General features: G+C 39.2%; 1 protein-coding gene across 1 annotated transcript in view; it reads left to right on the forward strand.

Moving 5' to 3' along the window:
* LOC121525989 (transcription regulator protein BACH2-like) overlaps positions 1–15,762 on the forward strand; it is a 75,621-nt gene that overhangs the window by 54,661 nt on the left and 5,198 nt on the right. The window contains exon 3 of the mRNA XM_041812238.1: positions 4,283–5,638. Coding sequence (XP_041668172.1) covers positions 4,283–5,638 — 1,356 coding nt within the window. The remainder of the gene's footprint in view (positions 1–4,282; positions 5,639–15,762) is intronic.

The following is a 15,762-nucleotide window of genomic DNA, read 5'->3' on the forward strand; positions in this document are numbered from 1 at the left end:
CTCACCAAAAGTAAAAATGTTTTGTGACTTTTGTGGCAAAATAATCCTAAATATTTTTGTGCAAATGGATGATGGAGACGTGTCTTCAAATGATCTTAACAGAAAAAAAACACTGTGTTTTGAATCCTTAACACTTACTTACAGATTTATAGTTTTTGGTTGAATCAAACAAACAAAAAAGCCTCTAAAAATGCACTGCTCTGTTTCTCTGCACCTCTCATTCATCTGTCATGTTTGAGAGCAGTCTTTTCACTTATTACAGCCTTGAACAGTACGGAAGAGGATTAGGGCCACTGAAAAAAAAAAAATTAAAGTCAGAATTCTGACTTTAATCTCAGAATTCAGACTTTTTTTCACAAGTAAAAAAAAATTTAGTTTTTCCTGGGGGCCAACATTTTTCAAGGACAGAAAGCCAAGGGTCAGACATGATTTCTTGGATGTTCACATATGTATATCAATCTATCTATCTATCTATCTATCTATCTATCTATATAGATACATATAGATATATATATATATAGATATATATACGGTACTTTACAAATTTATTACATCACCCTAACCCTAACTAAAGTAAGGTTTATGCCACAACTGCCCTAAATTAACAGCATTGGTAATTACCAGCATCATTTTTCATGTTTCTGCAATTGTTAATACACCAATATGTAGAAGCTCTTTAACCCAAATGATATTTTGATGCGAAAATATAACTATTATTGTTATCCATGAATTTTCAAATTTACTGATTTACAAAAAACTGAAAAAATAGTAAAGCACATTAATATTTCTTGATTAATATATCAAATTATAGTTATTTACTTGCATTCCTGAAGAGAAAAATTTGTTTTAGTGGTTGAATGTTATGCTTGATTAATTTCTGACGTCTCAGAGAAGCCCAGTGAGCCGGCTCAGATTTGGCTGAATTCAGTTTGAAATCCCTCATTCCTGTTCAAAATGGTACAACGTGGAGAGCTCACTGAAAATGAAAGAGTCAGCATTAAAGCACTTCATGATGCTGGATGGTCTTTGAGACAAATATGACCGGTGGTCTAATAAATTTGTTAAGCACTGTGTCGTATTGATTAATATGTCTATGTCATTTTCTCATTCTCATTTAACTCTTCGGGTATTGCTTATATCTAATCTTCAGAGTTATGTCTCCCTTCCGTTTATGAGATGTATTTGTAGTGACATTACTCAGTTTCCTGATGTTGCTCTTTAAAATCCTCTAATGATGATTACACACCCACACACAGAGTATGGATTAATTAGCTATACTTTAGACAGAGGATTTATTTGCAAGTAATCTAAACAGGTCAGTCCTGCTGTCCCTGTATCAGATGGAATTTTTTCCCACATTTTTAATGTTTTTAAGACCCACTGATGCTAAATTTACAAGACTGGAATATTCATTATAAACAGTCATTCACCATGACTGTTTATGGTTTCAAAATGGCAACCAATTGTCCACAGTATCTGAGATTATTTCACCCGACCAAGGATCAGTGCAGAGTCCAGAAAGAGAGTCCTCACCTCATCTACTGAGTGAAAACTTAACTTATAAGTACATGTCTGAGCCACAACAGACGTTCTCATGCATGTCTGTTCTCTCTGAGTCCCCCTGACTTCCCTGCGCGGTGCGTAATTATGTCTGTGAGCGCTGCACCAAGACCAAAAATGCCGATCTCTCATGTCAAAGGACAGCCTGTTCAGGTTAGGAATACATTTTCAGTTATAAACAATTTGTTTTATTGTATGAGAGTAATTTTTACCACTTGCTTGACGAGACCTGGAGTCAAATACGCATAGAATTTATAAACTATGTCTTGTTTAAATGTTAACGATCAAGACCATAATTGCACGTCTTGTTTACATAGAATAAATTGTGTGTAAATACATGTAGGTTTTTTTGGGGGGGGTTTGTGATCAAATTTTCATTTTCATTTTCATTAAACAAGTTAACAAGTTAAGTCCAACAGGTATTTCAGGGGATACAATATTACTAGAATGGATTCTCAGAGTAAGACAGTTGGCCCAAGACATAAGAATGTGTCATGGGATACCATAGAACACAGTGAAAGTACTGATGATAAAAAAACAAAAACAAAAAATAACCAAACAAAAAAACACACACACATGCACACAAAAAAACAAAAACACACACACATACACACAAAACACAGAGACACATACAGACTACCAAACATACATAGACAAGACAGAGGGGACTTGACATCGAGAGGCACTAAGGGAGAGAGCCAGTGGCAAAATAAACTTACAGCATGTTTTTCAAAGAGTCAGCGGTGCTACACCAGGCATTAAGAGTGCTTTCATTAGCCGTTGAAAGCTCCATGTATATGACGTCCAAAAGGGAGAGAATCTAAGAATAGATAGTTAGAGAATGAGGTGGCTTCCAGTGAGTTGCAATCATTTTCTTGGCTGTGGTCAGTCCAGCAAAGATGACTCGCTTTTTGAGTCTAGAAATATTAAGGATTGACTGATCATTTAGAATCAACACACATATATTTACATGCACTGTTTCATGTATCAAATCAGATAGTTTAGATGCAACATTGCCCCAGAATTGTCCGACAGGAGGAGAGTCCCAAAACATGTGAATAAATGTGCCCTGAGCTTTCAATGAGCACAGATTACAACACGGCTCATTAAAAATTTTCATTTAATGGAGTTTAACAGGGGTGAGTTATGTTCTATGTAGGAAATTAAAGTGAATTTGCTGATGGTCTGGTTTGCAAGATGTATCATGACTACTGGACCAAACCGCATCCCAATCAAAATCCTGAGCTAGGTCTTGGCAATCTCTCCTCCAGATCCTCTCCACAGGGAGTGAGACAAGGTCTGTTACCTGCAGAAAATGGTACAGTTTGGATACCATACCCTTAGCTTTATTTTGTTCAGTAAATAAATCTCAGAGTGGGTGAGTAGGTAGAGAACATTGCCAGGGCATGCCATGTGCCCTGTAAATAAATGTAGTTGATATTAGTTTGGCATTACAGATTCTTTATAATGAGGGATTAAATCAGGCTGATGTTGAACTGAACCACCAGAGCGAGATATGATGTCTGCGTTTGGAACTGATGGACAATTATGCAGGGAAAGTGTTTGCTATCCTGAGAGCAGCTGTTTTAATCCCCCACAGGGATAGAAGTTTGTTTTTACAAGGCAAAAACCTCTGGCATTCGTTAAGGCCTGAGATGCAGAAAACCTATCAGAGGTGCGGGAAGGGCTGGACTCAGTGAGAGTCCATGCAGCTGCGCATGGTGGTTAAATTCTTCCTCTTCAACAAAATAATCAATATTACATTACACAATAAATACTTCTCCTTCAGTCTTAAAAACCATGCAGTCTGTATCTCTTTTTGGACAGCATGTTTGCAGAGAAGAGGTGATGAAGCAGTCTTCGTGCGTCTTTTTACGATGCTCCTCCCTGCTCTAAACATAGTTCAACACATCATATCTACTCATTTATTGCATAGTTTTACGACCTTTCCTTGCTATAATTATAGAAGGATCATGATGAGTGAATTTTTTTATTTTAAACACCTAAGAGGTTAAAAATTAAAAATTAATATATTTTTAAAAATTTCCATCTTTTTTCCCAAATGTCTTGCGGATGACACTTACTGGCGGGCCGGAAGTGGCCCGCGGGCCGCCATTTGGGGATCACTGATAGAGTGTATAACAATACTCAGCACCACTAAAAAAAAGGTGTATTCACTATATAGTGGATAGGGAGTGATGTTGGACACAGCCACAGTTTAACTCTTCACAGAAACTCTTGTGATGACATCATGTACCCAAAGAAAGCAGAACAGCTAATTTTACATGTTTATTAGGACTACTTTGTACTTAGATAATGAGCTTATAAATTATGAGGTCAATTTGGTTTTGATAATAAAATGTTTTGATGTCAGTGTTTTCTCATGTTTCTCAATAACAGCTGGGTAGACGTGAGCCCCTCTGGTCATTTAAACAGCCTTTGATCAGCACCACAGAGCGGCACATTTATTCTGACTAATAAAAGTCTAAAACCTCCTCAGCCAGGTTTCATAAGTAGAAGTGATCATTTTAGTCAAAAATTCAGATTATTTTGGGTAAAGTCAAGGACCAGCAGCATTGTAGCTTCTAATTCAGTGAAACTATATGAATAGAAAATGTGAAAACAGTCAAAATCACTGCCATAGTCTTCCTGTGTTGCTCTACAATGAACCTTTTTACTTGACTTATATTTATTGAAGTCTCTTGTTCTCCATCCTCCACAGGTGACAGCTAAGGGCTTCGCTCCACTGCTCCAGTTCGCCTACACTGCCAAGCTCGTTTTGAGCCGGGAAAACATCCATGAGGTCATCCTGTGTGCTGACTTCCTGGGTGTTCACAACTTGGAGGACTCGTGTTTCCGCTTCCTGCAGGCCCAGCTGCAGAACGACAGCGAAAACGGCAGCAACAGAAAGGTGGAATACAATGAAGGCGTCCCATCCAAGGATACAGTCTTTTCTGAGGCAATTTCCTCAAACGAGCCTACAAATACCAGGTCACAGGCCAAACATGTAGCAAGCTCTGTGTCTCTTCCTGCTGACCTTTCCCAGTGTCCTAAATACAGGAAGTATCAGTACCAGATCTGTGAAAACAAGCACAATGGAGAAAACCATGATGGCGATGATGAAGGCCTTTTGGCAGATCATACCTCACAACTGGCAGATGCTGCTCAACAAACTCGTCTTTCTCCCTTCAGAATCAAAGAGGAACCATTGGTGTTTGAAGAAGAGGAACGTGGTGGATATAACACGGAGATGTGTACGGAGGAGGTGCTGGAGATGGAGCTAGAAGTAGAAGGAGTTCCTGTAGCAGCAGAGCACTCTCCCAGCAGAGGGTCGCCCTCATCCTGCCTGCGCTCCTACCTCCAGAGAGGAGGCCTTGATCTCAGCTGTGTGCCGAGCTCCACCATCCAGCAGCTGCTCACCAACAGACTGTCTCTCAACCACTACAGGGACCTGGTCAAAGATAGACAGGGGGACAAGACAGAATCCCTGAAGACCGGCATTGCAGACGACTTACACGCCAGTGTTGGAAAAAGAACCGAGAGGCTCGTTACCAAAGCCTCGTCTTCGAAGTACGAAGGAGAGCTGGACAGACGCAGCGTAATTTTCTCTTCAGCAGCCGGCGAGCAGCAAATGTTGGCTCAGTCTTACATGGAGGAGAAATTCAGAGAAAAAGTCATGCAGGTTGAAGCCACTTCTTCAGGTCGGTCATGCCCTGTTCCCATCAAAACATCGGCCCAGTCCCCCTCCCCCTCCGAGCCCCGAACCCAGACCTCCAGCTCTCGGTCCTCCTTCTCGTACCCAGAGGACACCGGCAGTGGTAGCTCACCATCCAGCCTTCCACAGTTGGACTTCTCCTCATCCCCAAACTCAGGCTCCACCTCTGGACTGTCTCACTGCCTGTCAGGGGTGGTGGAGCAGAGGAACCCCCACGGTGAAGAGCTGCTTTTCTCACAGGGCTGCAACAAGATCAAAAGTGAACGAGGGTTCGGTGCCAGTGGAGGAAACTCCAGTGATGAGTCAGGATCCTTCTCTGAGGGGGACAGTGAGAGTGGGATCTCCAGAGTCTCTGGCCCTGAGGTTAGTACTGCTCCTAACTACAAACGAGACTTCCTTATTTTATATCAAGATAGTTCTCTATACCAGGGATGCACCAGGTTAGCTGGCTAAACAGTGAAAGTCTGATCCCTGAGTCTGTTAAACTAATCATTAACTGTTTTTTAATCAGTTCACGCCCTCGTCCAGGTCAAATGCTCCATCTAAACTGTAATGCAGCCACCAGCCACTAGTAGCCACTGTAGTTGTTCTTAATGACTACTGCCTAGCTGCCACAATGCTATTTAATCTGATGTAAGCAACAGCTAGCTGCTTTAGCACTGTAACGTCTCATTGCAACATATTGCAAAGCTTCAAGCTGATAGGCTTGTTCCCAATCAGAGAATGTACAGACCAGTCAGCATCATTCAAGGAGAAATAGGCAGTAGCTATGGGCGGGGTTTAGCTGAAGTGTCAGTTCCATTATAACAGGATATTTCTTTGTTAAAAGGGAAGCAAAGAAACACACTGACAGAAGAGAAGATGTTTTTGCTCTTCTCCTGATGAAACACTATATAACAGTTGATAGTTTGATTCAGTTGAGTTTAGATTTGCACCGTCCTTCAGAGCTGATTCTTTATGCATGGATGAAGATCATAGTTGCATTCAGTTGCATCATCCTCTGTTTGCACTTTCTACAAGTGGTCAAGAAAAGCCCTAATGTTTCCAGCAGCAGACCTGTCCACTCTCTCTAACGCTTCAATATGATCATGTTTCAGGAATGTCTCAACCATAATGATGGGAAGTTATGATAGTACAGTAGCTCAGTGAAATTCTACTTTGACCAGTGTTACTCTGAGCAAAATATTAACACCAGCCCATCATGGTCATAACAACTACGCTGTAATACGAGGGTTCCTGTTTTAGTTTCATTGTTCATTTCTGATAATAAACTGATAAACCTCCAGAGCTACTTTAATGCAACACAAACACAATTAATGACATGGTCACACAACACAGAAGCTAAATGGTTATCATTGGAGCGAGAATCCATACCAGTCTCCATAAAAACCTTACCATACATAGACAGAAAGAATACTGAAATATTAAAGGGTTAAATAGGCAGATGGGTGACACATATAAAAAAATAATATACAAAAGCTTATACATATATTAATTATATTATATATATATATTTTATTATATATTATAATATTATATATATTATTTATATATTATTATATATTTATATATATATTTATTTATATTTATATTATATATTTATATTATCATATTATATATATATATATATATTATATTATATTATATTATATATTATTTATATTATACATATATATATATAAACTTATAAATTCTATATAAGCATACAAAAGCTTGGAAAATATACTCAAGGCCTAAAAACTATGTCTTGAACTAAAAACCATAACAAAACCACCAAAAACACAGGTTCAAAAATATAAGAATAACTCTTGAGGTTAAAATGGTATCAAATACCAGCACTCAATAAAAATAGATGTCTGGAGCTGAAATCAGTAAAGAAGAATGGGAGCTGTAGCGCAGAGAAACACTGAAAGAAATTTGCATGGAAATAATATACAAGATCTTCATCACCTCAGCTATACATCAGTAAAATCGCACTGCTGGAGAAAATGTGGTAGGAAAAGGGCATAGTATGCACACACCTCCCTTTTCTGCTCAGTAATAAATGAATTCGAACACTCCATCATAACAGCAATTACCAGTCTGCTAGACATAGTGACCAAACTTGACCTAATGTATTGGGTCAAGCTAATTATTCTTGGAAAGTCATCTCCAGAGCAAAGATAGGAAACGGACCTTTATAGAATACTGAGGACAGTAGCCATAGACAATCACATGGTTTGGTTTAAGCCCATCAGTGAAATATGGAAAATAAAGACACAAGAAAATCAGAAATGGAGAGAATAACTAATACTATGCAGACTAATTAGCAAAAGGCCTTTAAATGCTTAATTTTCTTTTGATAAATGCTCTGTACTCTTAATAGGGAAACATGTCTGATTAGACATCTTTCAGCTGAGTTCTTGTTTAGTTGATTGAAATGTCAGCTTTGACAGTTTGTCATTATATTTTAATTCAAATCATGCTTTTATGGGGGCTCTTCTAGCAAGCCTGGAGCTGGAGTGACCCTCCAGAACATTTAAAGATTAAATCCACACCAGTACTCCCACATTTAGCTTCTTTTTTATGCGTCAAATCCCTTTTATGATCGTTCCTGCCACTAGCTTTAGCAAAAGCCACCAAAATGTTTCCCACAATGCACTGTGACAGTGTCGGGCTGTTCCATCATCATGTCACATTTTGTCACACTGTGCATGACTCGACGCTTTGAAGCAGATGAGACAGCCGGAGGAGTTTATAATGGGGAGAAAGAGACACAGCAAGACTGTGATGTGTTCCTCTGTGTCTCTGCAGACAGGAACTGCTTTGAATAATGGCTCAAAGAAGCCTCTCTCAAAAAGCTTTTTTGTAAATTTGTGAAGACTTTTTGTCACAGAATGATTATTTTTTCACTTTTTGATCCCCAAGAAACGGGAGAACAAGTTTGTGCAAAGGAAAAAACATAGCCATTATTGTTTGTTGTCCATTGTACATCAAAATCTTTTAGTTTTCATTTCAGGTTTTTTTGTTGTTGTTGTTTTTTTAATCCCATGACTTTTTAAAAAGCACACATATTGTTAAAGCCAAGGCTGTCCTGAAAAAAGACTGTACAGAGCTTGACTGTGCACCACATGGTTGATGTTTTACAGATTTTATACAAACTCATTGCCATCTTGTATACAGCTTAGGGTAAAAAAAATAAATAATTTAACCTCTTAAATTTGATTAGCATAAGTTGTATTTAACTCTGCATTTATTTTGCATTATAATTATGTGAATATTAAATTGATATTCATTTTGCATCATTAATTATATTCGTCAAGGTCTGACATAAATCCTTTCCCCTGCTCGCATCTCTAACAGTCAGCCTGTAATAAAGCCAAAGTTAAAGCTCATATTTCCACATCTGAAGCATTTTGCATTGATTTTTATTGCCAAACATATTGGAGGTGTTCTCTCCAGTTTTCTACAAGACTATTCTTAGAAATTCTCTGCAGAGAAATGACGCAAACACTTCCAACACACAGGAGTTGGATTTAAAGGAGCTGTATGGTTGCCATGGTGACGCTGAAGCACATGCATTATCTAATAGGATGTGAGATGAGTTTCACTCTGGAGCTCTGTCTTCACCTACAGTTGAAACCAAAAGTTTACATACACTATATAAAAAGGCACATGAACTTTTTTTCTCACCGTCTGACATTAAATCAGATTAAACTTTTCCTGTTTTTGGTCAATTAGGATTACCAAAATTATTTTTATTTGCTAAATGCCAGAATAATGAGAAAAGGTTTTTTTTAGACAATTTTTATTACGTTCTTTAAAGTCAGAAGTTTACATACACTAAGATTACTATGCCTTTAAACAATTTGGGAAAGCCCAGATGATGATGTCATGTCTTTGGAAGCCTCTGATAGGTTTATTGACAACATTTGAGTTAATTAGAGGCACACCAGTGGATGTATTTTAAGGCACACCTGAAACTCACTGCTTCTTTGTGTAACATCATGGGAAAATCAAAAGAAATCAGCCAAGATATCAGGAAGAGAATTGTGGACTTGCACAAGTCTGGTTCATCCTTGGGTGCAATTTCCAGATGCCTGAAGGTGCCACTTCATCTGTTCAAACAATTATACGCAAGTATAAACACCATGGGAATGTCCAGCCATCATACCGCTCAGGAAGGAGACAGGTTCTGTGTCCCAGAGATGAATGTGCTTTGGTCCGAAAAGTGCATCTCAACCCAAGAACAAAAGCAAAAGACCTTGTGAAGATGCTGGCTGAAGCTGGTGAGAGTGTGTCATTATAAGCAGTCAAACGAGTCCTGTACTGACATGGGCTGAAAGGCCACTCTCCCAGGAAGAAGCCATTACTCTAAAAGAAACATAAAAAAGCCAGATTACACTTTGCAGATGCACACAGGGACAAAGACCTTAATTTTTGGAGACATGTTCTGTGGTCTGACGAAACTAAAATTGAACTTTTTGGCCATAATGATCATCGTTACATTTGGAGAAAAAAGGGGGAAGCTTGCAAGCCTGAGAACACCATCCCAACTGTGAAACATGGGGGTGGCAGCATCATGTTGTGGGGTTGTTTTGCTGCAGGAGGGACTGGTGCACTTCACAAAATAGATGGCATCATGAGGAAAGAACATTATGTGGAAATACTGAAGCAACATCTCAAGACATCAGCCAGGAAGTTAAAGCTTGGGTGCAAATGGGTTTTCCAAATGGACAATGACCCTAAGCATACTGCCAAACTGGTTACAAAGTGGCTTAAGGATAACAAAGTCAATGTTTTGGAGTGGCCATCACAAAGCCCTGATCTCAATCCCACTGAAAATTTATGGGCAGAGCTGAAAAGGCATGTGCGAGCAAGGCGGCCTACAAACTTGGCTCAGTTACACCAGTTCTCCCTGGAGTAATGGGCCAAAATTCCTGCAAACTATTGTGAGAAGCTTGTGGAAGCGTATCCAAAACATTTGACCCAAGTCATACAGTTTAAAGGCAATGCTACCAAATACTAATGAAATGTATGTAAACTTCTGACTCTCAAGAAAATAATAAAAAATTGTCTAAAAATTGATCTCTCTCATTATTCTGGCATTTAGCAAATAGAAATAATTTTGGTAATCCTAATTGACCAAAATCAGGAAAAGTTTAATCTGATTTAATGTTAGACGGTGAGAAAAAAAAAGTTTATGTGCCTTTTTATATAGTGTATGTAAAACTTCTGGTTTCAACTGTATGTATAATCTTTCTATATAATGTTAATTAGACTTAGAGTCTGAGTCCTTCTTCTGGATCATTCAGTGCAGATGTTTTGCAGATGATGATATTGAAGATTCTCTGCTCCCCTGACAATTTTATTTCTCGCATAAAAAACAAGATTGTCACAACTTATAAGTCCTCTAGCCGACAAATTTTCCATCCGTGTTTAAATTTTTCTAATTATTTATTCTAAATGTTCAGCAGACTGAAGTCCTGTTTCTTAGTCCTGTTTCTGACTAAGAAACAGGACTTGAAATATCTTCAGAAGACTTTAAACAGTAGCTTGTACTGTAAACCTTGATATTTTCTGTCACCACTAGGAGGCACAATGGTTTACAAAAAATTATAACCATATGCATGTGTGCAGGCATGAACAGCATAAACACAGTAAGTTTTAGTCTGATTGCCGTAAAGTATTTCCTGTCTTTTTAAAAAAATGCAAATTTGAGGGCTCGCCATGTACACAGCTTTTGTCTAATGAAAATGTCCTGCAGAGCTTTTCATCATCAAAGTCTGTTTCAGCTCTATGCCAAAGTACATGTTGATCTGATGAAATCAATAGAAGGAAATAGACCAAGTATGACCCCTGGAACATGGCCAAAACCTGAATTTTCACTAATTTATTCAAACTGCAGATTTCCTGTTGGAGATAGAGTTTCAGCCCTGAAGCTTTTTTGTAGATCTCCCCAAGCTGCATCTGCCCACCAAATTTTATAAATCTACGACAAAGGAAGGGGCTTTAACTTTGAAAACTGTTAGGGCCACCATTGAGGCAATTCTGAATGGCAAAGTGTTTCATCGCAAACTATTATTCATCTGAATAATCCTCGTGTGGTGTCAACCAGAGCATGTGAGCGGAGCGGGAGCGAGCGGGGAGCGCGAGCGGAAGGATTTTGGCCAGAGCGCGGAGCGGTTTTTTCAAAAAAGGTGGACCGGCACCTTATCTTGCACTCCATCCCGCTCCAATTTCGCTCCGGTACCGCTTACACCATGCGTCTGAAGCATGTCTCACCCAGAATGCATCTGCAAGAATTTGTATCCGTGAAGCATCCCGTGTTGGTTTCACTGCTCCTGCAGAGAGACAGCGACATCCAGCACGTCAGACTGGGCTTTCCGCCGGAATAATCCGAGAGACTTGAGATGCCTGCACAGTGTTATTATACTAATATTAACACCATCGTCATTTTTTAAAAACATCAGTATTTCCCAGTGTCTGAAACCGAGAAGATGGTAATGGTAATGCGCTTCCGTGTTTTCGTTGAGTGAGCGGTGAGTGATAATGAGCGGAGCGGCGTGAATCCCCTCTGAGCGGACGAGCGGGCGCAAGGAACAGCTCTGAGCGCGAGGAGCGGGAAATCTCATCGCTCCACTCCGCTCACATACTCTGGTGTCAACATGATTTTTTAATGCTCCAAATTGTGTCGTAGAGTCCCAGACCCCAAATGTTCGATATTTACAATTCTAGGTCATAGTTCCTCTGAGTACCCACAACAACCAATGAGAGCGAGCAGACTGGGCAGCGTCACACGCCAGACTTTCACAGCAATAAACGCAGCACAAGCTGCATTCCAGCCAGAATTTTTTTCCTGAGTCTTCCCCTTGTTTTATGATTTTTGATGCCAGGGCAGCCTGTTGTGGAGGGACAGCAAGAGGGTATCTACAGAAATCCATGTTTGTTTAGTTTTTCCAAAGTCATGTGATCACCCGAGGTCGCTGGCAGGTTGGCAGGTGTGTGGTCTCCAGTGATCTGACAGTCTGGCTGAGTTGTCTAATGTGTGTGCATTCAGAAGATTGAAGAGAAAAAAACAATTGTCCTGATGGTTGTGGTCTCCCACATTTTTAAAAATCATTTCAGATTTAAAAATCGTCTAGAGTGTGGTGGCCTTAAGGAAACCTGAGAATGGTCTATGTTCCTGAACCTAGTTTAAATAAAAGTGTAAGAATGAAAGTGGAGTCATTGCAAACCATTGTGTTTTAATGCATTGTCTTTAGATGGTACAAATCATTTGATTAATATTGCCATCACATAAACACTGTCGCTGTTTCTCTGAGGACTTGATCAAAAGCACTGAAAAAATCTACGTTTAACTGGGAGAGACCCCCCACCCCCCCATAATAGGGATTGAAGTTTTGAATATAAAACCTGTTTTCATGTATAGCCTGCACCTGTGCACACCTGTGTTGTCTCTCCCTCCTGTACTGTAGATTCATACATATGTGTGAGTGTTTGTGGTGTCCCACTTCTGTGCCCTGACCCAGTTGTCTAACCTAAGAAGTGGACACATCACACAAACACACACTGAGGACGCCCTGCAGGCAGGTGGAAGGTGTTCTGTCCCACTCCCTCCACCATCTGCTGCTCCTGATCCCAGATCTGCCCTCTTCAATCAGGCCAGCCCACCAAGACACCCCCCTACCCCCCCACGCATACACACTTACTGTGTGACATACTGTGACTTTGAATTGAACTCTGATTCTCTTCCCTCCTTATTAAACACAAAAAAAATCTAGTTGTTGAAAATTGCAAATACTTAAATTCAGTGTATTTGCATAAAGATTTTTTTTATTTATTAAGAATAAATTAATTTTCAATTGTTTTAAAAAATGGTTCTTAAGTTGTGACTGCATTCTGCATTCACAACACGTGTATGAATGCTGGGGTTGTGGGGTAGCTATGTGAAGTTTAGCACTAGTTTGTGCTGGCATTGTGCTGGCTTTGTGCATCTTTACATTTGATTTTCCTGTGACGATAGGTCACTTCAGGTTGCTTATGGCTCTGTGTATGTGTATTGTTGTTGCTTATTGTTCTAATTTATAACTTTGGAGGAAGTTGTATTTGTGCAGCACTTAATGTCCAAGACAAATTCACCTAAGGGGACAGAAGGTATCATATCAGATCGTACTATATTGTATGATATTGTACAACCTTGTGTCACAAATGATGTATCATGGTATATCAAGTGCATCAAATTTGTTGGTATCATATCCTGCTGTACAGCAGTGCATATTTAACAGTTTGACTCTAAAGTGTCCCAGCACCATGCCAGGCCAAGGTACATATGCAGTGGTACTTATGCACCCTTTTGTTGTTTGTCATACTGGCCTGTCATGACTATAAAGCATCTTTACCCACATTCTTAAAGAATTTAAATGTTTGTTCATCACACAGCAGTGTCTTCATTACACTTATTAAAGCAATACTGTGGCTGTTTAACACCCCAGGATGTGGTGTTATTGCATTACTGCCCCTGCCCATTGTATTGTTTTTGTTTGTTTGTTTGTTTGTTTGTTTTTTGTATCATATCTAATTGTCTAATTAGGGCTGGGTGATATGGTCTAAAATTGATATCCCGATATGTTTTTGATATATCCCGATACACAATATATATTGCGATATTTTAAAATGGCCTCTCAGCAGCTGTATTTATTTCGGCCCCAAATGACACTAGTTTGGTGATAAAAATAGACTGTTATATTGGATTTTTAATCAAATTTTTTGCAGAAAGTAAAATCAATATAAAGTCAAATTTAGCAGTCTTATTTTGAAAAGAACTTCATTCAATCTTTTACTAATGAATAAAAAAAATACATAAATTATGAAATACTCAGTCTTTTACAGTATATGGAAAGTCCTGAATGTTTTCTATGTTATGTTTACTATTGCTGACTATAAAATGATTATTTTCCTTATTAAGGGTGAAGCAAACCTACAGAAAACTCACCAATCCTGCTACAGTAAATGGCCAAAACCCTGCAGTCTAGTCCACCATTCAGGCTCACAGCTGTGATTATATTAGTCCATTATCTGTGCTGATGAACGCTGGACCAGTTTCTGATAAGTTCATAACATGAGACCATCTCTAGACCTTATTCAAGAAGCTCTCCTGGGTGATCATGAGGGAAAAAGCTTGTCTGGAGGAGGGAACATTTTAACTCCTCGTTGTCAGTGTTTTGAATTGTTAAGTCTCTGTTGTTGTGGAGAAGTGGATCACATTTGTCTGTTGCTGGGCCGTCTTCTCTCTGAAAACTTTGCTGAAAACTCTGGCAGGGAGTTTTCAGCAAAATGCTCGTGCCCAGACAAATCTCGTATCCTGGGTCAAGTATCTTTATGAGATTTTAAAATCCTGGTTTTTCAACAACACTGGGCTCATGTCTTTAGCGACGTGTTGTGTTACTGCCACCGTTATCTTGGAGTCATCTTGTGGAGCATTTTAACGATTGAGGTGTGAGTTCGACCTCTTCCTTTTTAAAGTTGAACAACTGCTCAAAGCTGCAGATCCAGCACTGTTTCTCGTTGACTGTCTCAAAAGTCAGCTATCTCCCCGCTAACTAGCCATGCTGTTCTGTGTACCTTCCTCTATGTGATGCGTGTGTGCAGAGGAGTTTTCTGGATGGGCGGAGGAGAGAGGGGAGAGAGAGTGAGCTCTCTCTGTTGTGAGAGATGCTTTCAGGGACATTGGGAGAAGCAAAACTCCAGTGAGAAATGCATGCTGAAGGCTCAAAACTTCCACATAATTTATACTCGGATGTTCGCGATATAGTCATTTTATACATCGTGGGTGGCAAAAGCCTGGATACATCGAGTATACTCGATATATCTCCCAGCCCTATGTCTAATTGTTATCTTATTGCATCGTATTGTATTGTATCTTATCACTTTATATTGCATCTCATCGTATTAAATTGTGTTGCATTATATCATATTGTATTGTGTTATATTGTTTCTGATTGTATTGTAATGTATCAGTCGTACCATATTGAATTGTATCATATTCAATAGTAGCCTATCATGTCATAAATTATGTTCCCAAGAAACATCCTGAACAAACAGAGTAAATGAAAAATATGGTCAATGTCAGCTCAGGGTTAATTAATGTTCATTTGGACTTGTATGTTCGAAAACACCTGCAGACAACAAAACCAAAGCACCCTCTATTGTTAAAAAAGGAAACCAGAACACCAGAGAGAGAGAGGATTTATGACCAGCTGAGGCTCACTTTGTCATTCCAACCTTATTATGTGACTGCTGAGAGTCATGGAGCTATATATAGACGTCTATAGAGTAAAGGACAGGCGGCACCTACACACAAGCGCTCTCTCTCTCTCTTGTTTCCTTCTGCTCTGAGCACTGAATGATGTCATTGTTGTACAGTACATGAGCTGCCAGCCAACTGATGAACGCTCCTAGCAGATGTAGTTAACACATTATTAGGGTTGTCTCAATAGCTCAGGAAT

The sequence above is a fragment of the Cheilinus undulatus genome, linkage group 18, assembly GCF_018320785.1.
Source record: "Cheilinus undulatus linkage group 18, ASM1832078v1, whole genome shotgun sequence".
Taxonomy (NCBI): domain Eukaryota; kingdom Metazoa; phylum Chordata; class Actinopteri; order Labriformes; family Labridae; genus Cheilinus; species Cheilinus undulatus.